The 27,305-nt window shown below is 45.5% G+C and overlaps 1 protein-coding gene across 1 annotated transcript in view; it reads left to right on the plus strand.

Annotated features, from left to right (window-relative positions):
* The window catches only part of LOC309621936 (uncharacterized protein), a gene marked incomplete at its 5' end in the record, with an annotated part of 133,747 nt that overhangs the window by 78,617 nt on the left and 27,825 nt on the right, over positions 1–27,305 (plus strand). The window contains 3 exon segments of the mRNA XM_082409208.1: positions 3,821–3,958; positions 12,410–12,547; positions 25,101–25,238. Of these exon segments, the coding sequence (XP_082265334.1) occupies positions 3,821–3,958; positions 12,410–12,547; positions 25,101–25,238 (414 nt within the window).

The raw sequence follows: 27,305 nt of genomic DNA on the forward strand, positions 1-27,305 counted from the left end.
AGTGATCAACCCAACGTGGTATCCTAACGTAACAGTTAAGGAAAGCAACAGGCTTTGTGAGACAGCCAGTGATTTGTCCAAAGTCACACAGATAGTAAACGTCAAAGTCAAAACTGAAATTAGGTCTCCAGACGTGTAGTTCAATACTTTCCCTCATTATTCCATGCTATTTTGAATCTCCTACTTACTCAATTTAGGGGCAAAAGAAATCGAACGCAAAACTTTCCAAAGTTTCTTTTCTTACCTGACATGGTCAGAGAAGAGGAAGCATCCACTGCAGGTACAAGGGATGAGGAGACAACACTAGAGGATGTCCGAGTGGCTGCAGCTGAACGGCGCACGTGTCCAGTACAGAGGTCACTGGTTACTGGTCCAAACAGCTCCACGGAAACCCCAAGACTCTACCAAGTGGTAGTAGGTTTGGTAGGAGAGTGATGTCACAAAGCAGGCAGTTGAAAGGTATGAGAGAGCCAATAGGGAGGTCCGATCCCCAACAGGAAGGCGGGCTTGGGTGAAGAGAGTGTAGGAGAGCTAAAACAACACCTGAGTTTCTGAGCTCTGGGGAGGAAATCCTAGAAGACAGATTTACCTCCCCCAGGCTCTTCCATTAGGGAAATCATTGCCACATTTCTTACAGACGTTCATTAATACACTGAACTAAGAGTTACTTATATTCTACAGAGTATTCTATTTTATGTATCATATACTTAGAGCTATATAGATCTTCTTTAATTAATAATCCTTAGGAAGGAAAGAGCCATCTAGTTTGAACTATTACAGTTGTTCTGAAATCATATGTGTCTAATGAGTGAACTGATAGCAGCTTTTAAGGAGCCAAAGTAGGGATTAAGAAGCTCTCTTTGTAACTTGGTTCAAGAGTAGGGTGAAGTTTGTTGAGTGTACCTTGTGGAGAATGTTGTGGTCCAAGGCTCTTCTCTTTTAGTTTCTTCTCCTTGACTCCTACCTTCCTTGGGCTGGGCTAGGCTGGGGGCCAGGTTGGACTTGCGACTTAACGTTTCTCTTCCGCTTTCTCTTTTTTTTTTTTCTTCCATTATGGGCATTGCTTCGAGGACAAGCCTTGATCTTGCATTGGACGTTACTTCCTGTCACCTTCCAGCAGCAGGAGTCTTCTTTTCAGTGCTTGATGCTTCACGAAATAGACTCTGCCCGTTGGCAGCAAATACCAGAGAGCTAGGAGACAGAGCTGGTTGCAGACCTTTCCTCTTCCAGCCTTTGGTTGCAATTGTTTGGCCCATAATTTGCTAGCTCTAGTTCCTTGGGCCACACAGGTATCCTGCCATCTCCAGCTCTTGTTATATGTGAGAGACATTCTGAACACTGTCCCTTTTTCTTTGCACAGAAGTATATACAGTGTGGCAGTTACTGTAATCTCCTCCGCCTTGCAAACAGCCACTCTAGAATCTTGGACCTCTAGGACTCTCTGTCTTGCATGCTTGGGGGCAAGGCCAAGCAAAATGAAGAGGAGAATAATTAGAGAAAGAGGAGGACGTTGGTGGAGAATTGGGAGCAGGTAAGGTGAAAGGGCACAGGAGAAAAGAGATGCATGTAGACTTTTTGGTTTCTGTGGGAAACAGGTTGACACACTTGGGCCTCATTTGGTATTAACAGAACAGAGAGTTAAAGATCTAAGTAGCTAGATAGTGTGCAGCAACTGCCATGAAGTCTGTACACTGAAGAGAAGAGTCTCACATCTAGTTTTCATTTTGTTTTATGTCATAGTACCTTATTTATAGCATTCACTGGTGTGTTTGTAGAATACAGATGTTTTCAAATGCTCTGGTTTTGTCTACATGGTTATCTCCTTGTCCTGTTTGTAAGGAATCCAACATTGTAAGACATATTGCATGTTTTTCTCTTGACGATTGTTGACCTTGAAGCGTCATGAACTAACTTGAGCTGTTGGATTCTGTGGAGAAACGTTCAAAAGGGTCTGTGAAAAAGGCACTGTGGTGAGTCGCATTATGCACCCGAGCGTAAGGAGCAAGATATCTGCCACCAGCCCAGCTTGGCCTGGATTGCCTCTGTTTTAGTTCCCCTGGTTAGTGCTTTTCTCCCTAACCACTCTTGTGACTGTGATAATGTGAGTAAGGGCGGAGTTGCTAATGATCTATGTGTGAGGTAAGCTGGTTTGAGGGAGGAAATCTATGGACCTAGTCATTTTCCTTGGTGGTAAGCTTTCAGGGGTGCAGAGATGGATCTTCCTGGGGCCTTTTCTGGTCCCAGGAAGATATCGCATAGATGGGACCTCCCAAGACACACATTGAATCTTTAGGCCTGTTTTTCCTATTATGAGGTACGAACGAGTTTCTTCACTGATGGGGATGATGCTTATCTGAGAAGAAATTGTGAAAGGTGGTGTAGTGTAGAGGTGTGGCTTAAGCTTTTAAGTTTTCCTCCAGGTTTTTCCCCTAAGCTTCCTACTTCGGACGGCCTACTTACATGATACTAGTAGGTGATGTCCGGCTAACAACTTCCTAAATATACCTGCAAGCCAGATCAGTGTCTCTTTTCTCTGTATTCCCATGGAAATCAAGAGTCCCGCCGAATTTTCCATCGAAACAGTTGATTTGTGTTGTCTCTAGGAATTCTAAAGGGCGTACCGTTGCTTCCTAACCGGTGTCATTTGGGAGATCCGCCTCTGTACGTTCAAATGATTAATTTTGAGACTTTGCTCATGTGTGCAGTAAACCCTTGAATTCCCTAAGACCTTCCTTTCCTCCATCTCCTACCCCATTAAGCCCGCTTCAGTTCATCTCCTGAATTTCTTTGGAATCTGTCAGCCAGCTCTTCCTCAACTTCCTAATACTGAACTTGCCTGTCTGTTGCGATTAGGTCCTAACTGGTGTCCATATATCTTGTTTCCTTCCAATCCACTCTTCACACAAGAAACCTTCAAAGCAAGTTGGAACGTTGCTCATAAACATCGCTCACAAGCATTGTTTTGAGAATAGAAAACACACTGTTGGCCTTTAAGACTCTGCGTGGTCTAGAATCCTCTCTGCTTCTCTAGCCCCATCTTGTGCCACTTTTGCCCTCACTTTCTATGCTTCAGATACACTGAATTAACCTTAGTTCTCACTCATCTGACAGAAGTCAGTTCAGATACTATTTTTCACTGTGATTCCTAGCATTAAGGAATTTGATTATCAGGTTTTGTATGAGGACTATTTCATCAGGGGTACAGAAGTTCTGGCCATCTCTGGTTTTGGATATCCCTTATTTGTTGAGACCTTTGCGTTGTTTGGTTGCCTTTTGTCTGTTTTCCAGATGGGAAAACAGGAACAAGGGAAGTATAGGTTATTACTAGGTGGGGTTGAACAAGTGGAGCAGCAAACTGCAAAGCAGAAAGAAGAGGGACGTACTATAGAGGGATATGACTTCCATTCTCAAGGCGCCTGCATCCTGTGCAGGGAGACAGCCTAACATAAAATGTGCCTAACAACAAATATATTGACTTCTTACTAAAAATCTCCAGTTCATAGAACCGAGGGGTTTGTACCTTCTCCTTTAAAAGTGATAGTCCTGGGACTTCCCCGGTGGTCCCGTGGTGAAGACTCTGCGCTTCCAACGCAGCAGGCGTGGGTTCAATCCCTGGTTGGGGAGCTAAGATCCCACATGCTGCACAGCCAAAGAAATTTTTGTCGAACGTTATACTCCTGTATTGTTGGCTTTAGTGGTTTAGATTTTGTTGTACTGTTAAGAAGATTTCAGTTTATTTACCGGGAACAAACAACACATAATGTAAAAATAGTTTCCCAGAAACGATTTCCATCATTCTCTTCCTCCCTTTCTCCCGCAGACTGGTGTTTCACCTTGACAAGTTCTCTGTCATTCCATAGGAAAGCTGTCTGGCTTGGAGGTTGCAATCCCAGGGAATTTTTCATCAGCGGGGAAGTCTCCATCACTACAGAGGAATCAAGGGAGAAGTCAGTCCCTGGTAAGTGAGATGCTCCCCCTAAACACCAACACAGCAGTCGTGTACCTTTCAAGGGGTTCAGGGGCAAGATGGGCAAGGCATTTCTACTAACTCTTCTTAAGGATCACGGACAGTGCCCTATGCTACGAGGTAAGCGGTGACTGCTGTAGTTCTTACTGGTGATCCTTTCCTGTCACTGATTCTCGGCCTTCTTTGTATTTCATAGGACTGTTGTCAGTCCAATACAAAATGAGTCTTATTTTTAAAAACCTGAAATGTTTTACAGAGCCTAGCATTCTCATATAGGGTCCTTTCCATTCTCCCCACTTTCCCGAGAGGCCAAGAACACTTCACACCATGAACTAGGAGAGGGGGTAGAGCCCTTTCTGATGAAATACATCAACAAAGACAGAGCCTTAGCCTGCTTGCTCTCTGGACAGGATCTCGGACCACAAGGTCTTCAATCCTGGTATAAATGAAGGAAGTGAGGACAGTTCAACTGGCACTCTGATAACAAGAGTTCGGAAACACCTTCCAAAGAGACTATAGCAGTAGATGAGGGAAGGGAGTGCTACAGTGTGGCAGTACAGGGGGAACGATCGGCTACAGCAGTGAAAAGTGTGGTACCGATTGGTGTGCTCTCGGGGTTCTTGTACATGTAGCATAGATGACCTCTACAGTGGCCCTCCCACCTTCCCACCTGCATTAGGTGTTCTTTTTTTTTGTAATTTATGTTTATGTATTTATTTACTGTTTGAACTTATTTATTCTACGTATTTATTTTTTTGGCTGCACTGGGTCTCTCATTGCTGTGCACGGGCTTTCTCTAGTTGGCGGCTAGCGGGGGCTACTCTCGGTTGCGGTGTGCGGGCATCTCATCGCGGTGGCTTCTCTTGTTGCGGAGCATGGGCTGTAGGCACGTGGGCTTCGGTAGTTGAGGCTCACGGGCTCTAGAATGCAGGCTCCGTCGTTGTGGCACATGCGCTTAGTTGCTGCACGGCATGTGGGATCTTCGCAGACCAGGGCTCGAACCCGTGTCCCCTGCATTGGCAGGCGCCACCAGGGAAGCCCTAGGTGTTCTCATATAGAGTCTAAAAACAGAGAGCACTGAGAGAAGGTAGTGGTTATTAAAGGCTCAGGATCTAAATTCTACCTGTCTCTACACCCCTTCCCAGCTGTCGATTTGACCCCATTTTTGAATGCCGACCTCATTCTTCAACTTTCTCTGGCGTTTGTTATACTCACCTTGAAAACTTGTTTCTGTGATGCGTTGAGCAGACACAGGGTGGCAGACTGCAGAGGTGGAAGCTGGTGGTCGGATATTTGTGGGCTGAATCTCCTTCAGTCCCATTCCCATTTCTGGTTGCCCAGAGGCCCGACTTCCTGTGTATGACGCCGAGCCGTAGGATTGCGGGCAGGAGCCAAGTTCTCCATACAGTAAAGACCCCAGTGTGCCTTGGTTACAGTAATATACCTGGCTTCCTTCCTGGCAGGGAAGTGACAGGCGGCTCTGCCCCTGATTTGGAATCTGAGATGGTGTTCCCTGAGCAAGGCTGGCAGAAAGCGATGGATGTAGAGGGACCATGTTCTTGGCGTCTGAAGTTTTATCATACTGGGCTGCCAGAAACATGGAGGAGGCAGCTGTGTGGCGGTCAGTGAGTGCCAGAGTAAAGTCTCCGAGTGAAGAAGAATTCTTTTCAGTGCTTGCTGTGATGTCCCACTCAAGAACACCTGGATAGGAAGCAGCTGAAGTGGAGATCTGGCTGTGGTCAGTAACTCCAGATAACATAGTCGTGCTAGAATGTTGGTAAAGGTAGGCACTACCCATGAGTGTCTGGAAAGGGGTACCAGTAGCCGATGCCGAACTGACGGCAGGGGCAGAGACTCTGGAGAAGTTGCAGACACTTCGTGTTAGGGAAGTTGCATTGCTCACCACAGGAGGAGAATGCTGCAGAGAATTTAGAGTTCCAAGTAGAGATGGATGTTGGAAATTTTCTGTAAGAACAAGAGGGTCATGAAAAACTCAGGGAGGTTGAGAAATTCTCACTACATTTGAGGAACGGCATCATCTGAAGGTTCTTGCTATCAGGACACCTCTACTATCACTACTTCCTGAGAAACCCAAAATCAGACAGTTAATGATGGCTGTAAGGACTGAGCAGTTTTCCACTCTTCTCTATTAACTGCCTGTGCTCCCATCTTGGGCACAGACGGGCAGAAGAGCCAAGTGGTGTGGTTCAGAGATTGTTCTCTAGGCTGGAAGCAACCTTCTCCCTGCCCTGTCTTTCCCTTCAGCCTGCACTCGTATTGACTTCTATGCTATTTCCTAGACTGGAAGCATTTTAGAACTAGGAGGCCCTTAGAGAACTTCGATGTTCTCAGTCTCATTTCGTAAGGAAACTGAGGCTCAGAGAGGTCGGGTTGACTTGTTCAAGTTCTCTCATTATGTTAGTATCATTACCAGGTTTCAGAACCTAAGTATCCTGACTTCCTTGCCAGGACTCCACTCTGAGCATGATACTGCCAGAAAGCAGGAGAAATAGAACTTATAATATAGGCATTTTTTTTGTCCATTAGAAAACAGTACGGCTGTTACCATTGTCGTCTTCAGTGTCTCCCTTTGCTTGTGCAGTTCCCACGCTATTACCTAGAGGTGACGTACAGCTCAGTCCAACTGGTGAATTGAAAGAGTCATTTTTGCCCTCTTCAAGCCTGGTTTCTCATCCTACCTCAAAATGATTACCCGAAAGTGGATTTCTTAAGTGCTTTTGGAAAGGGAAGAGTTATCTGATTACTTCAGATTCCTCACCTGTAAAGTGGTTATAACACCACCACCAATAATAATAGCAGTAATAATTAATAGATGAATAAGCTGATCTATTGCGTATGATTTATATGGAGGAAGATACAATAAGTTCTAGAAAGACAAAGAAAAATCATGACAAGCATATTACGTTAACGAAAAAGAAATCCATAGATATTAATGAAAACTGGGGTATGTGGCAAGTATCGAAGCCTAATGAATTTACTAACAAATGGCATTCTGTACTATCCATGCAATATTATGAAAGTGAATTTTGCCCACTCTATTTTAGTGAATACTATTAACCAGAAGACACGATGGAGGTGATAGAGGTGAATGAATTCCTAGCCAATGCATACAGACAGAGAAGGTATGTCAGTAAAAAATGCATAACAAGCAACAGAATGCAATAAATGTGCATGTATAGGTAGCCACAACACATATAGACAAGTATTTCAATGAAAACCGGTACGAAGCAGACAGCAAAATAATAAGTGTAAAAGAGTTTCATTATTGTGCTCCTTCATATTTTTACCCAGCAAGTAAGAGGTATTAAGCCTAGGAGAAATATATATTTCAATGAATATAGCTTATATAATAAGCAGAAAGGAAGCTTAAAATGTATCAGGAAGGTTTTTGGATTTATCCTAGAACTTAGATTAGAATCATCTTCAGCATCCAAGAAGATGGCATCCCAAAACCTCAAAAAACCATCATGCCTAGAATCCAATTAAAAAAGATTTTCAAATGTAAGAAAATCCACAGGACTCCACAATATGGTTTTCGATAAACGTGGATGTTTGTTTGTTTTGTTTCTTTGGCCGCGCCGCGTGGCCCTGGCCGTGAAAGCACCGAGTCCTAAGCACTGGACCGCCAGGGAATTCCCTAAGTGGGGGGGGGAATTAGAGATGTGGGGCTTGACTTTTTCTTCTTCTTCTTCTTCTTCTTCGGTAGCTAAGCTCTACAAGCGAACGATGGCTGTTGATCAATGTGCTCTCTGTGTTAGGAAGGAAATAACTGTAAAAATGAAAAGCAGCCTTGCCTTAGAACCTACATATCACACAAAGGAAAATAGTCCTTCTGATTCAATTTAGAAGATATCACTTAAAATGTTGAATTGGTGAAATGTCTACCTAGTTTAAAAATTAGAAAGAATAAAACACTGAAAAGCAGCCCCCTAGATAACCACTGTGGTTGCTTGTTTATAGGAGGCATCATTTCTAAAACGTATTTCTAAAATGTTTATATTCAAAACTGTCAAGTGGCCAACTGTATTCAGAGAGGCAATAAAAGAAAGAAAACGGAGTATGACTTTTCTGATAAGCTGCCTTTCCTGGTGATCCCCTGTTCTGGCCTTACTTTCCTTCTTAGTCTGTTAATGTAAGGGTTTGCTACCATCAACTTGGTTTTGCCCTGCTCTGAGCAGGTTTCCCTCTGTGCTGTTTCTGCTTTAATTGAAAATCTTTGGTTCCCATCAGCATTCCATTGCAAACTCCGTTTTTCTTGAGAGCTCCTCTATGCTTTCCCTCTTCATTCTTACATTTTCTCCCATCTCTTGGTGCCTGTTGGCCTGTGCTAATGAAAACCATCCTAAACTTCCTTACGCTCGACTCTGTGCCTCCCTGTAGAGCCCAGTACTCTCCATCCTCTCTCCCTATTCTCTCTTTTCAACTAGTCGAAATCCTAGTGGAGGGAGACCATTAGAGATGAAACATCTTGGTATATATTGCTAGTTTTCTATGTCCCCTGGCTTTTCTATGTTTCTGTTGAAACACTCTTGAGAAGTGTCTGATTTCGTTTTCTACATGGGTACCCTTTAAGGCTCAATACTGGAAAAGAAGGGGATCAGAGTGATCAACCCAACGTGGTATCCTAACGTAACAGTTAAGGAAAGCAACAGGCTTTGTGAGACAGCCAGTGATTTGTCCAAAGTCACACAGATAGTAAACGTCAAAGTCAAAACTGAAATTAGGTCTCCAGACTTGTAGTTCAATACTTTCCCTCATTATTCCATGCTATTTTGAATCTCCTACTTACTCAATTTAGGGGCAAAAGAAATCGAACGCAAAACTTTCCAAAGTTTCTTTTCTTACCTGACATGGTCAGAGAAGAGGAAGCATCCACTGCAGGTACAAGGGATGAGGAGACAACACTAGAGGATGTCCGAGTGGCTGCAGCTGAACGGCGCACGTGTCCAGTACAGAGGTCACTGGTTACTGGTCCAAACAGCTCCACGGAAACCCCAAGACTCTACCAAGTGGTAGTAGGTTTGGTAGGAGAGTGATGTCACAAAGCAGGCAGTTGAAAGGTATGAGAGAGCCAATAGGGAGGTCCGATCCCCAACAGGAAGGCGGGCTTGGGTGAAGAGAGTGTAGGAGAGCTAAAACAACACCTGAGTTTCTGAGCTCTGGGGAGGAAATCCTAGAAGACAGATTTACCTCCCCCAGGCTCTTCCATTAGGGAAATCATTGCCACATTTCTTACAGACGTTCATTAATACACTGAACTAAGAGTTACTTATATTCTACAGAGTATTCTATTTTATGTATCATATACTTAGAGCTATATAGATCTTCTTTAATTAATAATCCTTAGGAAGGAAAGAGCCATCTAGTTTGAACTATTACAGTTGTTCTGAAATCATATGTGTCTAATGAGTGAACTGATAGCAGCTTTTAAGGAGCCAAAGTAGGGATTAAGAAGCTCTCTTTGTAACTTGGTTCAAGAGTAGGGTGAAGTTTGTTGAGTGTACCTTGTGGAGAATGTTGTGGTCCAAGGCTCTTCTCTTTTAGTTTCTTCTCCTTGACTCCTACCTTCCTTGGGCTGGGCTAGGCTGGGGGCCAGGTTGGACTTGCGACTTAACGTTTCTCTTCCGCTTTCTCTTTTTTTTTTTTCTTCCATTATGGGCATTGCTTCGAGGACAAGCCTTGATCTTGCATTGGACGTTACTTCCTGTCACCTTCCAGCAGCAGGAGTCTTCTTTTCAGTGCTTGATGCTTCACGAAATAGACTCTGCCCGTTGGCAGCAAATACCAGAGAGCTAGGAGACAGAGCTGGTTGCAGACCTTTCCTCTTCCAGCCTTTGGTTGCAATTGTTTGGCCCATAATTTGCTAGCTCTAGTTCCTTGGGCCACACAGGTATCCTGCCATCTCCAGCTCTTGTTATATGTGAGAGACATTCTGAACACTGTCCCTTTTTCTTTGCACAGAAGTATATACAGTGTGGCAGTTACTGTAATCTCCTCCGCCTTGCAAACAGCCACTCTAGAATCTTGGACCTCTAGGACTCTCTGTCTTGCATGCTTGGGGGCAAGGCCAAGCAAAATGAAGAGGAGAATAATTAGAGAAAGAGGAGGACGTTGGTGGAGAATTGGGAGCAGGTAAGGTGAAAGGGCACAGGAGAAAAGAGATGCATGTAGACTTTTTGGTTTCTGTGGGAAACAGGTTGACACACTTGGGCCTCATTTGGTATTAACAGAACAGAGAGTTAAAGATCTAAGTAGCTAGATAGTGTGCAGCAACTGCCATGAAGTCTGTACACTGAAGAGAAGAGTCTCACATCTAGTTTTCATTTTGTTTTATGTCATAGTACCTTATTTATAGCATTCACTGGTGTGTTTGTAGAATACAGATGTTTTCAAATGCTCTGGTTTTGTCTACATGGTTATCTCCTTGTCCTGTTTGTAAGGAATCCAACATTGTAAGACATATTGCATGTTTTTCTCTTGACGATTGTTGACCTTGAAGCGTCATGAACTAACTTGAGCTGTTGGATTCTGTGGAGAAACGTTCAAAAGGGTCTGTGAAAAAGGCACTGTGGTGAGTCGCATTATGCACCCGAGCGTAAGGAGCAAGATATCTGCCACCAGCCCAGCTTGGCCTGGATTGCCTCTGTTTTAGTTCCCCTGGTTAGTGCTTTTCTCCCTAACCACTCTTGTGACTGTGATAATGTGAGTAAGGGCGGAGTTGCTAATGATCTATGTGTGAGGTAAGCTGGTTTGAGGGAGGAAATCTATGGACCTAGTCATTTTCCTTGGTGGTAAGCTTTCAGGGGTGCAGAGATGGATCTTCCTGGGGCCTTTTCTGGTCCCAGGAAGATATCGCATAGATGGGACCTCCCAAGACACACATTGAATCTTTAGGCCTGTTTTTCCTATTATGAGGTACGAACGAGTTTCTTCACTGATGGGGATGATGCTTATCTGAGAAGAAATTGTGAAAGGTGGTGTAGTGTAGAGGTGTGGCTTAAGCTTTTAAGTTTTCCTCCAGGTTTTTCCCCTAAGCTTCCTACTTCGGACGGCCTACTTACATGATACTAGTAGGTGATGTCCGGCTAACAACTTCCTAAATATACCTGCAAGCCAGATCAGTGTCTCTTTTCTCTGTATTCCCATGGAAATCAAGAGTCCCGCCGAATTTTCCATCGAAACAGTTGATTTGTGTTGTCTCTAGGAATTCTAAAGGGCGTACCGTTGCTTCCTAACCGGTGTCATTTGGGAGATCCGCCTCTGTACGTTCAAATGATTAATTTTGAGACTTTGCTCATGTGTGCAGTAAACCCTTGAATTCCCTAAGACCTTCCTTTCCTCCATCTCCTACCCCATTAAGCCCGCTTCAGTTCATCTCCTGAATTTCTTTGGAATCTGTCAGCCAGCTCTTCCTCAACTTCCTAATACTGAACTTGCCTGTCTGTTGCGATTAGGTCCTAACTGGTGTCCATATATCTTGTTTCCTTCCAATCCACTCTTCACACAAGAAACCTTCAAAGCAAGTTGGAACGTTGCTCATAAACATCGCTCACAAGCATTGTTTTGAGAATAGAAAACACACTGTTGGCCTTTAAGACTCTGCGTGGTCTAGAATCCTCTCTGCTTCTCTAGCCCCATCTTGTGCCACTTTTGCCCTCACTTTCTATGCTTCAGATACACTGAATTAACCTTAGTTCTCACTCATCTGACAGAAGTCAGTTCAGATACTATTTTTCACTGTGATTCCTAGCATTAAGGAATTTGATTATCAGGTTTTGTATGAGGACTATTTCATCAGGGGTACAGAAGTTCTGGCCATCTCTGGTTTTGGATATCCCTTATTTGTTGAGACCTTTGCGTTGTTTGGTTGCCTTTTGTCTGTTTTCCAGATGGGAAAACAGGAACAAGGGAAGTATAGGTTATTACTAGGTGGGGTTGAACAAGTGGAGCAGCAAACTGCAAAGCAGAAAGAAGAGGGACGTACTATAGAGGGATATGACTTCCATTCTCAAGGCGCCTGCATCCTGTGCAGGGAGACAGCCTAACATAAAATGTGCCTAACAACAAATATATTGACTTCTTACTAAAAATCTCCAGTTCATAGAACCGAGGGGTTTGTACCTTCTCCTTTAAAAGTGATAGTCCTGGGACTTCCCCGGTGGTCCCGTGGTGAAGACTCTGCGCTTCCAACGCAGCAGGCGTGGGTTCAATCCCTGGTTGGGGAGCTAAGATCCCACATGCTGCGCAGCCAAAGAAATTTTTGTCGAACGTTATACTCCTGTATTGTTGGCTTTAGTGGTTTAGATTTTGTTGTACTGTTAAGAAGATTTCAGTTTATTTACCGGGAACAAACAACACATAATGTAAAAATAGTTTCCCAGAAACGATTTCCATCATTCTCTTCCTCCCTTTCTCCCGCAGACTGGTGTTTCACCTTGACAAGTTCTCTGTCATTCCATAGGAAAGCTGTCTGGCTTGGAGGTTGCAATCCCAGGGAATTTTTCATCAGCGGGGAAGTCTCCATCACTACAGAGGAATCAAGGGAGAAGTCAGTCCCTGGTAAGTGAGATGCTCCCCCTAAACACCAACACAGCAGTCGTGTACCTTTCAAGGGGTTCAGGGGCAAGATGGGCAAGGCATTTCTACTAACTCTTCTTAAGGATCACGGACAGTGCCCTATGCTACGAGGTAAGCGGTGACTGCTGTAGTTCTTACTGGTGATCCTTTCCTGTCACTGATTCTCGGCCTTCTTTGTATTTCATAGGACTGTTGTCAGTCCAATACAAAATGAGTCTTATTTTTAAAAACCTGAAATGTTTTACAGAGCCTAGCATTCTCATATAGGGTCCTTTCCATTCTCCCCACTTTCCCGAGAGGCCAAGAACACTTCACACCATGAACTAGGAGAGGGGGTAGAGCCCTTTCTGATGAAATACATCAACAAAGACAGAGCCTTAGCCTGCTTGCTCTCTGGACAGGATCTCGGACCACAAGGTCTTCAATCCTGGTATAAATGAAGGAAGTGAGGACAGTTCAACTGGCACTCTGATAACAAGAGTTCTGAAACACCTTCCGAAGAGACTATAGCAGTAGATGAGGGAAGGGAGTGCTACAGTGTGGCAGTACAGGGGGAACGATCGGCTACAGCAGTGAAAAGTGTGGTACCGATTGGTGTGCTCTCGGGATTCTTGTACATGTAGCATAGATGACCTCTACGGTGGCCCTCCCACCTTCCCACCTGCATTAGGTGTTCTTTTTTTTTGTAATTTATGTTTATGTATTTATTTACTGTTTGAACTTATTTATTCTACGTATTTATGTTTTTGGCCGCACTGGGTCTCTCATTGCTGTGCACGGGCTTTCTCTAGTTGGCGGCTAGCGGGGGCTACTCTCGGTTGCGGTGTGCGGGCATCTCATCGCGGTGGCTTCTCTTGTTGCGGAGCATGGGCTGTAGGCACGTGGGCTTCGGTAGTTGAGGCTCACGGGCTCTAGAATGCAGGCTCCGTCGTCGTGGCACATGCGCTTAGTTGCTGCACGGCATGTGGGATCTTCGCAGACCAGGGCTCGAACCCGTGTCCCCTGCATTGGCAGGCGCCACCAGGGAAGCCCTAGGTGTTCTCATATAGAGTCTAAAAACAGAGAGCACTGAGAGAAGGTAGTGGTTATTAAAGGCTCAGGATCTAAATTCTACCTGTCTCTACACCCCTTCCCAGCTGTCGATTTGACCCCATTTTTGAATGCTGACCTCATTGTTCAACTTTTCTCTGCCGTCTGTATACTCACCTTGAAAACTTGTTTCTGTGATGCGTTGAGCAGACACAGGGTGGCAGACTGCAGAGGTGGAAGCTGGTGGTCGGATATTTGTGGGCTGAATCTCCTTCAGTCCCATTCCCATTTCTGGTTGCCCAGAGGCCCTACTTCCTGTGTGTGACGCCGAGCCGTAGGATTGCGGGCAGGAGCCAAGTTCTCCATACAGTAAAGACCCCAGTGTGCCTTGGTTACAGTAATATACCTGGCTTCCTTCCTGGCAGGGAAGTGACAGGCGGCTATGCCCCTGCTTTGTTCGTGGGCCTCCTGATCCAGCAGTTCCCTTGGCTCTGCCCCTGTCGTCAGCTGCCCCTAGGATAACTCTGAGCCCTAGCCACTTCTCTGGTAGATTTCCCTATTCCCCCACTACAGTCACACCTGAATAAGGCAACTCAGACCTTTCAGAGATGTGTCCTGAACCTCTTGTTTTCTGAAATACCTATCTGGTGGTTGTGAGACTTAAGGCCAGCGTCCCCGAGAGACTTTTTCTATTTCTCCTAGTAAACCTAGACTCATCTTCTGTCACCTTCAACTCTACTCCAATTGTGTTCTTTCAACCCAGACCTCTGACCCTGCTTTTTACTTCTGCCATTTCATCCTCGCTCCTGCTTCCTTTCCTAAATCCATACGTCTCTTTTGGCCTTCCTAGCCCTGGGCCAAGTTCCTTCCTCTTTGCTCAGTTTTTACCCCTTTCCTTCATTCTCCCATCCAACTTTCAGTCCTTCCTTTCTCACGCCCCAGTTAGCAGCATCTGAAAATTCGAAAGGTTTGTTACTCATCTATTAATTGTATTCCATTTACTTATTCAGTTCTATACCTGTCTTACCTGTGTATGGAAGAACAGCTGGTAGCCAAGGTGGCACCAAGAATCCTAGCAGCTCTCACTTGACGTATCCGTAGTAGTCGGCAATTTCCATTTCGTTTTCCCTCTCGGTGAAAAATTGCAGCTTGCCCGAAGAGGTGTATCCGGCAGCATTCTCCCGTTGTTGTTGAGCCCGCCTCTTCATGGCCTCTCGCTCTGGCCTCTGCTCTTGTTCGATGGGCTTTGACATGACTGGCTCAGGCACGTTGGGTTCCCTCCATGGAACTCGTTGCTTGCTGAAGTCTTGGAGTAGAAAGTGGGTTTGGAGCTTGGGTGGGGACTGGCGCTTATTCACAGCAGGGGGAACAGGCTCCCGCTGGAGAGGAGCGCCAGATGAAGTTTTGGAGGGTGCAGGCCTAGGAGCAGCAGACTGAGGGACACGAGGCTGGGTATGGTTGGGCCAAGCCGGTTGGGTTGGGTTGGTCACAGTTGGCTGAGCTGGTTTGGCGGGGCCTGGCAAAGAGGCAGGAGCTGGCTGGGATGAATTGGCTGCAGCAGGTTGAGCTGAGTCAGTAGAACCAGGCTGGGCACGGTAAGCCCCAGCAGGCCGATGTGAGGCCAGAGACTGTGGCCTCCGAGGAGCGGGTCGAGCTTGAGGCTTGTCCCAGGCAGAAAAAGGCAGAGGTATCAACTTGACCTTCCCAGGAGGAGGCCGCTCATACTGGGCTGGAGACGGACACTCTGTTTCAGCACTGCTGTCTGGTTTCTGGGCTTGGACTTGCGTTTTCTCAGGACCCTTCCCCTCACGTGGGGTATGCCGCCATGGCTGGATAGCTGGGGGTGGCTGGGGGTCTTTGGGGTTGCTTGACTTTCCCAAGAGCCGACAGGAAGAGCGCCCAGTTTTCGTCTCATTCTTCTTCCCCAGCGCATGAAGAACCTTCACAGACTCCAGCATGCGCACGCCAAGGGAGGTTCGAGGCTTTTGAAAGCTCTGTTGGAGAAGCTCAGTTTGGTGTTCCTTTCGCTTCGTGTGGGGGATTGCTGGCTTCTCTTCTGCCTTGACTTTGTTCCCTGACTGCTTGTTCTCCTCAGCCTTGTTTCTCCCTCTGGTCCTTTTGGTCTTTTCCTGCCCGTGGCTCTTAGTTTTGCTGATCTTTCTGGATGCAGCTTTCTGAGGTTTGCCTTGAGAGTGCTTGGCCGTGTTCACAGGAGCCCTGTCACTGACTGCAGCGTGGCATATAACCACTTCTCCCCCTAACAGGCACTCTGGATTCTTTGGCTGGATTTTGGCCTTGGGAGCGCCACTGATAGGCTCAGAGGCTTTCTGTTTGTTCTTCCTGGGTTGATCAGAGGGAACCTTTATGACACTTGGCTTTTCCTGCACCTGATTCACCTTAATGGCTCTGGTGTCTTTAGCTTTGATCACGTTGGGACCTTGGGATTGATCAAGATCTTTCAAAGGATTAAAGAGCTGGGGAAGGTGAATATCCTCCGCCAGTGTAGTAATGTCTGCAAGACCACTGCTAGGTTCAATCCCATTTTCAAGTGTCCCTAGGTCCTGACGACTCCGGCTGTTCTCTCCCAGATCAGCATTTTCAGAACCAGGCTGCTCCTCTTGGCTGAGGGGATCGGTGCAGGCCAGCGGCTGGTGAATATCAGGGATTCCTAAAGGGAGTAGTGGAGGATCTTGGTTCTCTGTTGGGATCTGGTAGGCATCCAGAGGCTTTGAAAGCTTGGTTTTGATATCATCCACGTGCTTACTCTCTATTTGTCCCTGGCTTGGAGCTGGAGGCAGGGCCAGGAGACGCCTGGCACTCTGGACTGGAGCTGTCACTGAAATGTCCCCAAGTTCAGATGGTGGGTTACTCTCAAGTATGTGGCTGTTTCTGCTACTGCAGGACTTGGGGAGTTCTTGACTTTGTGTCACACAAAACGTCTGGCTTGGAGGTTGCAATCCCAGGGAATTTTTCATCACCAGGGGGGAGGTCTCCATCCCTACAAAGGGATCAAGGGAGAAGTCAGTCCCTGGTAAGTGAGATGCTCCCCCTAAACACCAACACAGCAGTCGTGTACCTTTCAAGGGGTTCAGGGGCAAGATGGGCAAGGCATTTCTACTAACTCTTCTTAAGGATCACGGACAGTGCCCTATGCTACGAGGTAAGCGGTGACTGTTGTAATTCTTACTGGTGAGCCTTTCCTGTCGCTGATTCTCGGCTCGCTTTGTATTTCATAGGACTGTTTATAAGTCCAATACAAAATGAGTCTTATTTTTAAAAACCTGAAATGTTTTACAAAGCCTAGCATTCTCATATAGGGTCCTTTCCATTCTCCCCACTTTCCCGAGAGGCCAAGAACACGTCACACCATGAACTAGGAGAGGGGGTAGAGCCCTTGCTGATGAAATACATCAACAAAGACAGAGTCTTAGCCTGCTTGCTCTCTGGACAGGATCTCGGACCACAAGGTCTTCAATCCTGGTATAAATGAAGGAAGTGAGGACAGTTCAACTGGCACTCTCATAACAAGAGTTCTGAAACACCTTCCGAAGAGACTATAGCAGTAGATGAGGGAAGGGAGTGCTACAGTGTGGCAGTACAGGGGGAACGATCGGCTACAGCAGTGAAAAGTGTGGTACCGATTGGTGTGCTCTCGGGGTTCTTGTACATGTAGCATAGATGACCTCTACAGTGGCCCTCCCACCGTCCCACCTGCATTAGGTGTTCTTTTTTTTTTGTAATTTATGTTTATGTATTTATTTACTGTTTGAACTTATTTATTCTACGTATTTATGTTTTTGGCTGCACTGGGTCTCTCATTGCTGTGCACGGGCTTTCTCTAGTTGGCGGCTAGCGGGGGCTACTCTTGGTTGCGGTGTGCGGGCTTCTCATCGCGGTGGCTTCTCTTGTTGCGGAGCATGGGCTGTAGGCACGTGGGCTTCGGTAGTTGAGGCTCACGGGCTCTAGAATGCAGGCTCCGTCGTTGTGGCACATGCGCTTAGTTGCTGCACGGCATGTGGGATCTTCGCAGACCAGGGCTCGAACCCGTGTCCCCCGCATTGCATTGGCAGGCGGATTCTTAACCACGGCGCCACCAGGGAAGCCCTAGGTGTTCTCATAGAGAGTCTAAAAACAGAGGGCACTGAGCGAAGGTAGTGGTTATTAAAGGCTCAGGATCTGAATTCTACCTGCCTCTACACCCCTTCCCAGCTGTCGATTTGACCCCATTTTTGAATGCCGACCTCATTCTTCAACTTTCTCTGGCGTTTGTTATACTCACCTTGAAAACTTGTTTCTGTGATGCGTTGAGCAGACACAGGGTGGCAGACTGCAGAGGTGGAAGCTGGTGGTCGGATATTTGTGGGCTGAATCTCCTTCGGTCCCATTCCCATTTCTGGTTGCCCAGAGGCCCGACTTCCTGTGTATGACGCCGAGCCGTAGGATTGCGGGCAGGAGCCAAGTTCTCCATACAGTAAAGACCCCAGTGTGCCTTGGTTATAGTAATATACCTGGCTCCCTTCCTGGCAGGGAAGTGGCAGGCGGCTCTGCCCCTGATTTGGAATCTGAGATGGTGTTCCCTGAGCAAGGCTGGCAGAAAGCGATGGATGTAGAGGGACCATGTTCTTGGCGTCTGAAGTTTTATCATACTGGGCTGCCAGAAACATGGAGGAGGCAGCTGTGTGGCGGTCAGTGAGTGCCAGAGTAAAGTCTCCGAGTGAAGAAGAATTCTTTTCAGTGCTTGCTGTGATGTCCCACTCAAGAACACCTGGATAGGAAGCAGCTGAAGTGGAGATCTGGCTGTGGTCAGTAACTCCAGATAACATAGTCGTGCTAGAATGTTGGTAAAGGTAGGCACTACCCATGAGTGTCTGGAAAGGGGTACCAGTAGCCGATGCCGAACTGACGGCAGGGGCAGAGACTCTGGAGAAGTTGCAGACACTTCGTGTTAGGGAAGTTGCATTGCTCACCACAGGAGGAGAATGCTGCAGAGAATTTAGAGTTCCAAGTAGAGATGGATGTTGGAAATTTTCTGTAAGAACAAGAGGGTCATGAAAAACTCAGGGAGGTTGAGAAATTCTCACTACGTTTGAGGAACGGCATCATCTGAAGGTTCTTGCTATCAGGACACCTCTACTATCACTACTTCCTGAGAAACCCAAAATCAGACAGTTAATGATGGCTGTAAGGACTGAGCAGTTTTCCACTCTTCTCTATTAACTGCCTGTGCTCCCATCTTGGGCACAGACGGGCAGAAGAGCCAAGTGGTGTGGTTCAGAGATTGTTCTCTAGGCTGGAAGCAACCTTCTCCCTGCCCTGTCTTTCCCTTCAGCCTGCACTCGTATTGACTTCTATGCTATTTCCTAGACTGGAAGCATTTTAGAACTAGGAGGCCCTTAGAGAACTTCGATGTTCTCAGTCTCATTTCGTAAGGAAACTGAGGCTCAGAGAGGTCGGGTTGACTTGTTCAAGTTCTCTCATTATGTTAGTATCATTACCAGGTTTCAGAACCTAAGTATCCTGACTTCCTTGCCAGGACTCCACTCTGAGCATGATACTGCCAGAAAGCAGGAGAAATAGAACTTATAATATAGGCATTTTTTTTGTCCATTAGAAAACAGTACGGCTGTTACCATTGTCGTCTTCAGTGTCTCCCTTTGCTTGTGCAGTTCCCACGCTATTACCTAGAGGTGACGTACAGCTCAGTCCAACTGGTGAATTGAAAGAGTCATTTTTGCCCTCTTCAAGCCTGGTTTCTCATCCTACCTCAAAATGATTACCCGAAAGTGGATTTCTTAAGTGCTTTTGGAAAGGGAAGAGTTATCTGATTACTTCAGATTCCTCACCTGTAAAGTGGTTATAACACCACCACCAATAATAATAGCAGTAATAATTAATAGATGAATAAGCTGATCTATTGCGTATGATTTATATGGAGGAAGATACAATAAGTTCTAGAAAGACAAAGAAAAATCATGACAAGCATATTACGTTAACGAAAAAGAAATCCATAGATATTAATGAAAACTGGGGTATGTGGCAAGTATCGAAGCCTAATGAATTTACTAACAAATGGCATTCTGTACTATCCATGCAATATTATGAAAGTGAATTTTGCCCACTCTATTTTAGTGAATACTATTAACCAGAAGACATGATGGAGGTGATAGAGGTGAATGAATTCCTAGCCAATGCATACAGACAGAGAAGGTATGTCAGTAAAAAATGCATAACAAGCAACAGAATGCAATAAATGTGCATGTATAGGTAGCCACAACACATATAGACAAGTATTTCAATGAAAACCGGTACGAAGCAGACAGCAAAATAATAAGTGTAAAAGAGTTTCATTATTGTGCTCCTTCATATTTTTACCCAGCAAGTAAGAGGTATTAAGCCTAGGAGAAATATATATTTCAATGAATATAGCTTATATAATAAGCAGAAAGGAAGCTTAAAATGTATCAGGAAGGTTTTTGGATTTATCCTAGAACTTAGATTAGAATCATCTTCAGCATCCAAGAAGATGGCATCCCAAAACCTCAAAAAACCATCATGCCTAGAATCCAATTAAAAAAGATTTTCAAATGTAAGAAAATCCACAGGACTCCACAATATGGTTTTCGATAAACGTGGATGTTTGTTTGTTTTGTTTCTTTGGCCGCGCCGCGTGGCCCTGGCCGTGAAAGCACCGAGTCCTAAGCACTGGACCGCCAGGGAATTCCCTAAGTGGGGGGGGGAATTAGAGATGTGGGGCTTGACTTTTTCTTCTTCTTCTTCTTCTTCTTCGGTAGCTAAGCTCTACAAGCGAACGATGGCTGTTGATCAATGTGCTCTCTGTGTTAGGAAGGAAATAACTGTAAAAATGAAAAGCAGCCTTGCCTTAGAACCTACATATCACACAAAGGAAAATAGTCCTTCTGATTCAATTTAGAAGATATCACTTAAAATGTTGAATTGGTGAAATGTCTACCTAGTTTAAAAATTAGAAAGAATAAAACACTGAAAAGCAGCCCCCTAGATAACCACTGTGGTTGCTTGTTTATAGGAGGCATCATTTCTAAAACGTATTTCTAAAATGTTTATATTCAAAACTGTCAAGTGGCCAACTGTATTCAGAGAGGCAATAAAAGAAAGAAAACGGAGTATGACTTTTCTGATAAGCTGCCTTTCCTGGTGATCCCCTGTTCTGGCCTTACTTTCCTTCTTAGTCTGTTAATGTAAGGGTTTGCTACCATCAACTTGGTTTTGCCCTGCTCTGAGCAGGTTTCCCTCTGTGCTGTTTCTGCTTTAATTGAAAATCTTTGGTTCCCATCAGCATTCCATTGCAAACTCCGTTTTTCTTGAGAGCTCCTCTATGCTTTCCCTCTTCATTCTTACATTTTCTCCCATCTCTTGGTGCCTGTTGGCCTGTGCTAATGAAAACCATCCTAAACTTCCTTACGCTCGACTCTGTGCCTCCCTGTAGAGCCCAGTACTCTCCATCCTCTCTCCCTATTCTCTCTTTTCAACTAGTCGAAATCCTAGTGGAGGGAGACCATTAGAGATGAAACATCTTGGTATATATTGCTAGTTTTCTATGTCCCCTGGCTTTTCTATGTTTCTGTTGAAACACTCTTGAGAAGTGTCTGATTTCGTTTTCTACATGGGTACCCTTTAAGGCTCAATACTGGAAAAGAAGGGGATCAGAGTGATCAACCCAACGTGGTATCCTAACGTAACAGTTAAGGAAAGCAACAGGCTTTGTGAGACAGCCAGTGATTTGTCCAAAGTCACACAGATAGTAAACGTCAAAGTCAAAACTGAAATTAGGTCTCCAGACGTGTAGTTCAATACTTTCCCTCATTATTCCATGCTATTTTGAATCTCCTACTTACTCAATTTAGGGGCAAAAGAAATCGAACGCAAAACTTTCCAAAGTTTCTTTTCTTACCTGACATGGTCAGAGAAGAGGAAGCATCCACTGCAGGTACAAGGGATGAGGAGACAACACTAGAGGATGTCCGAGTGGCTGCAGCTGAACGGCGCACGTGTCCAGTACAGAGGTCACTGGTTACTGGTCCAAACAGCTCCACGGAAACCCCAAGACTCTACCAAGTGGTAGTAGGTTTGGTAGGAGAGTGATGTCACAAAGCAGGCAGTTGAAAGGTATGAGAGAGCCAATAGGGAGGTCCGATCCCCAACAGGAAGGCGGGCTTGGGTGAAGAGAGTGTAGGAGAGCTAAAACAACACCTGAGTTTCTGAGCTCTGGGGAGGAAATCCTAGAAGACAGATTTACCTCCCCCAGGCTCTTCCATTAGGGAAATCATTGCCACATTTCTTACAGACGTTCATTAATACACTGAACTAAGAGTTACTTATATTCTACAGAGTATTCTATTTTATGTATCATATACTTAGAGCTATATAGATCTTCTTTAATTAATAATCCTTAGGAAGGAAAGAGCCATCTAGTTTGAACTATTACAGTTGTTCTGAAATCATATGTGTCTAATGAGTGAACTGATAGCAGCTTTTAAGGAGCCAAAGTAGGGATTAAGAAGCTCTCTTTGTAACTTGGTTCAAGAGTAGGGTGAAGTTTGTTGAGTGTACCTTGTGGAGAATGTTGTGGTCCAAGGCTCTTCTCTTTTAGTTTCTTCTCCTTGACTCCTACCTTCCTTGGGCTGGGCTAGGCTGGGGGCCAGGTTGGACTTGCGACTTAACGTTTCTCTTCCGCTTTCTCTTTTTTTTTTTTCTTCCATTATGGGCATTGCTTCGAGGACAAGCCTTGATCTTGCATTGGACGTTACTTCCTGTCACCTTCCAGCAGCAGGAGTCTTCTTTTCAGTGCTTGATGCTTCACGAAATAGACTCTGCCCGTTGGCAGCAAATACCAGAGAGCTAGGAGACAGAGCTGGTTGCAGACCTTTCCTCTTCCAGCCTTTGGTTGCAATTGTTTGGCCCATAATTTGCTAGCTCTAGTTCCTTGGGCCACACAGGTATCCTGCCATCTCCAGCTCTTGTTATATGTGAGAGACATTCTGAACACTGTCCCTTTTTCTTTGCACAGAAGTATATACAGTGTGGCAGTTACTGTAATCTCCTCCGCCTTGCAAACAGCCACTCTAGAATCTTGGACCTCTAGGACTCTCTGTCTTGCATGCTTGGGGGCAAGGCCAAGCAAAATGAAGAGGAGAATAATTAGAGAAAGAGGAGGACGTTGGTGGAGAATTGGGAGCAGGTAAGGTGAAAGGGCACAGGAGAAAAGAGATGCATGTAGACTTTTTGGTTTCTGTGGGAAACAGGTTGACACACTTGGGCCTCATTTGGTATTAACAGAACAGAGAGTTAAAGATCTAAGTAGCTAGATAGTGTGCAGCAACTGCCATGAAGTCTGTACACTGAAGAGAAGAGTCTCACATCTAGTTTTCATTTTGTTTTATGTCATAGTACCTTATTTATAGCATTCACTGGTGTGTTTGTAGAATACAGATGTTTTCAAATGCTCTGGTTTTGTCTACATGGTTATCTCCTTGTCCTGTTTGTAAGGAATCCAACATTGTAAGACATATTGCATGTTTTTCTCTTGACGATTGTTGACCTTGAAGCGTCATGAACTAACTTGAGCTGTTGGATTCTGTGGAGAAACGTTCAAAAGGGTCTGTGAAAAAGGCACTGTGGTGAGTCGCATTATGCACCCGAGCGTAAGGAGCAAGATATCTGCCACCAGCCCAGCTTGGCCTGGATTGCCTCTGTTTTAGTTCCCCTGGTTAGTGCTTTTCTCCCTAACCACTCTTGTGACTGTGATAATGTGAGTAAGGGCGGAGTTGCTAATGATCTATGTGTGAGGTAAGCTGGTTTGAGGGAGGAAATCTATGGACCTAGTCATTTTCCTTGGTGGTAAGCTTTCAGGGGTGCAGAGATGGATCTTCCTGGGGCCTTTTCTGGTCCCAGGAAGATATCGCATAGATGGGACCTCCCAAGACACACATTGAATCTTTAGGCCTGTTTTTCCTATTATGAGGTACGAACGAGTTTCTTCACTGATGGGGATGATGCTTATCTGAGAAGAAATTGTGAAAGGTGGTGTAGTGTAGAGGTGTGGCTTAAGCTTTTAAGTTTTCCTCCAGGTTTTTCCCCTAAGCTTCCTACTTCGGACGGCCTACTTACATGATACTAGTAGGTGATGTCCGGCTAACAACTTCCTAAATATACCTGCAAGCCAGATCAGTGTCTCTTTTCTCTGTATTCCCATGGAAATCAAGAGTCCCGCCGAATTTTCCATCGAAACAGTTGATTTGTGTTGTCTCTAGGAATTCTAAAGGGCGTACCGTTGCTTCCTAACCGGTGTCATTTGGGAGATCCGCCTCTGTACGTTCAAATGATTAATTTTGAGACTTTGCTCATGTGTGCAGTAAACCCTTGAATTCCCTAAGACCTTCCTTTCCTCCATCTCCTACCCCATTAAGCCCGCTTCAGTTCATCTCCTGAATTTCTTTGGAATCTGTCAGCCAGCTCTTCCTCAACTTCCTAATACTGAACTTGCCTGTCTGTTGCGATTAGGTCCTAACTGGTGTCCATATATCTTGTTTCCTTCCAATCCACTCTTCACACAAGAAACCTTCAAAGCAAGTTGGAACGTTGCTCATAAACATCGCTCACAAGCATTGTTTTGAGAATAGAAAACACACTGTTGGCCTTTAAGACTCTGCGTGGTCTAGAATCCTCTCTGCTTCTCTAGCCCCATCTTGTGCCACTTTTGCCCTCACTTTCTATGCTTCAGATACACTGAATTAACCTTAGTTCTCACTCATCTGACAGAAGTCAGTTCAGATACTATTTTTCACTGTGATTCCTAGCATTAAGGAATTTGATTATCAGGTTTTGTATGAGGACTATTTCATCAGGGGTACAGAAGTTCTGGCCATCTCTGGTTTTGGATATCCCTTATTTGTTGAGACCTTTGCGTTGTTTGGTTGCCTTTTGTCTGTTTTCCAGATGGGAAAACAGGAACAAGGGAAGTATAGGTTATTACTAGGTGGGGTTGAACAAGTGGAGCAGCAAACTGCAAAGCAGAAAGAAGAGGGACGTACTATAGAGGGATATGACTTCCATTCTCAAGGCGCCTGCATCCTGTGCAGGGAGACAGCCTAACATAAAATGTGCCTAACAACAAATATATTGACTTCTTACTAAAAATCTCCAGTTCATAGAACCGAGGGGTTTGTACCTTCTCCTTTAAAAGTGATAGTCCTGGGACTTCCCCGGTGGTCCCGTGGTGAAGACTCTGCGCTTCCAACGCAGCAGGCGTGGGTTCAATCCCTGGTTGGGGAGCTAAGATCCCACATGCTGCGCAGCCAAAGAAATTTTTGTCGAACGTTATACTCCTGTATTGTTGGCTTTAGTGGTTTAGATTTTGTTGTACTGTTAAGAAGATTTCAGTTTATTTACCGGGAACAAACAACACATAATGTAAAAATAGTTTCCCAGAAACGATTTCCATCATTCTCTTCCTCCCTTTCTCCCGCAGACTGGTGTTTCACCTTGACAAGTTCTCTGTCATTCCATAGGAAAGCTGTCTGGCTTGGAGGTTGCAATCCCAGGGAATTTTTCATCAGCGGGGAAGTCTCCATCACTACAGAGGAATCAAGGGAGAAGTCAGTCCCTGGTAAGTGAGATGCTCCCCCTAAACACCAACACAGCAGTCGTGTACCTTTCAAGGGGTTCAGGGGCAAGATGGGCAAGGCATTTCTACTAACTCTTCTTAAGGATCACGGACAGTGCCCTATGCTACGAGGTAAGCGGTGACTGCTGTAGTTCTTACTGGTGATCCTTTCCTGTCACTGATTCTCGGCCTTCTTTGTATTTCATAGGACTGTTGTCAGTCCAATACAAAATGAGTCTTATTTTTAAAAACCTGAAATGTTTTACAGAGCCTAGCATTCTCATATAGGGTCCTTTCCATTCTCCCCACTTTCCCGAGAGGCCAAGAACACTTCACACCATGAACTAGGAGAGGGGGTAGAGCCCTTTCTGATGAAATACATCAACAAAGACAGAGCCTTAGCCTGCTTGCTCTCTGGACAGGATCTCGGACCACAAGGTCTTCAATCCTGGTATAAATGAAGGAAGTGAGGACAGTTCAACTGGCACTCTGATAACAAGAGTTCGGAAACACCTTCCAAAGAGACTATAGCAGTAGATGAGGGAAGGGAGTGCTACAGTGTGGCAGTACAGGGGGAACGATCGGCTACAGCAGTGAAAAGTGTGGTACCGATTGGTGTGCTCTCGGGGTTCTTGTACATGTAGCATAGATGACCTCTACAGTGGCCCTCCCACCTTCCCACCTGCATTAGGTGTTCTTTTTTTTTGTAATTTATGTTTATGTATTTATTTACTGTTTGAACTTATTTATTCTACGTATTTATTTTTTTGGCCGCACTGGGTCTCTCATTGCTGTGCACGGGCTTTCTCTAGTTGGCGGCTAGCGGGGGCTACTCTCGGTTGCGGTGTGCGGGCATCTCATCGCGGTGGCTTCTCTTGTTGCGGAGCATGGGCTGTAGGCACGTGGGCTTCGGTAGTTGAGGCTCACGGGCTCTAGAATGCAGGCTCCGTCGTTGTGGCACATGCGCTTAGTTGCTGCACGGCATGTGGGATCTTCGCAGACCAGGGCTCGAACCCGTGTCCCCTGCATTGGCAGGCGCCACCAGGGAAGCCCTAGGTGTTCTCATATAGAGTCTAAAAACAGAGAGCACTGAGAGAAGGTAGTGGTTATTAAAGGCTCAGGATCTAAATTCTACCTGTCTCTACACCCCTTCCCAGCTGTCGATTTGACCCCATTTTTGAATGCCGACCTCATTCTTCAACTTTCTCTGGCGTTTGTTATACTCACCTTGAAAACTTGTTTCTGTGATGCGTTGAGCAGACACAGGGTGGCAGACTGCAGAGGTGGAAGCTGGTGGTCGGATATTTGTGGGCTGAATCTCCTTCAGTCCCATTCCCATTTCTGGTTGCCCAGAGGCCCGACTTCCTGTGTATGACGCCGAGCCGTAGGATTGCGGGCAGGAGCCAAGTTCTCCATACAGTAAAGACCCCAGTGTGCCTTGGTTACAGTAATATACCTGGCTTCCTTCCTGGCAGGGAAGTGGCAGGCGGCTCTGCCCCTGATTTGGAATCTGAGATGGTGTTCCCTGAGCAAGGCTGGCAGAAAGCGATGGATGTAGAGGGACCATGTTCTTGGCGTCTGAAGTTTTATCATCCTGGGCTGCCAGAAACATGGAGGAGGCAGCTGTGTGGCGGTCAGTGAGTGCCAGAGTAAAGTCTCCGAGTGAAGAAGAATTCTTTTCAGTGCTTGCTGTGATGTCCCACTCAAGAACACCTGGATAGGAAGCAGCTGAAGTGGAGATCTGGCTGTGGTCAGTAACTCCAGATAACATAGTCGTGCTAGAATGTTGGTAAAGGTAGGCACTACCCATGAGTGTCTGGAAAGGGGTACCAGTAGCCGATGCCGAACTGACGGCAGGGGCAGAGACTCTGGAGAAGTTGCAGACACTTCGTGTTAGGGAAGTTGCATTGCTCACCACAGGAGGAGAATGCTGCAGAGAATTTAGAGTTCCAAGTAGAGATGGATGTTGGAAATTTTCTGTAAGAACAAGAGGGTCATGAAAAACTCAGGGAGGTTGAGAAATTCTCACTACGTTTGAGGAACGGCATCATCTGAAGGTTCTTGCTATCA

This window comes from Balaenoptera borealis (assembly GCF_965194805.1).
Source record: "Balaenoptera borealis genome assembly, contig: HAP1_SCAFFOLD_1226, whole genome shotgun sequence".
Classification (NCBI taxonomy): domain Eukaryota; kingdom Metazoa; phylum Chordata; class Mammalia; order Artiodactyla; family Balaenopteridae; genus Balaenoptera; species Balaenoptera borealis.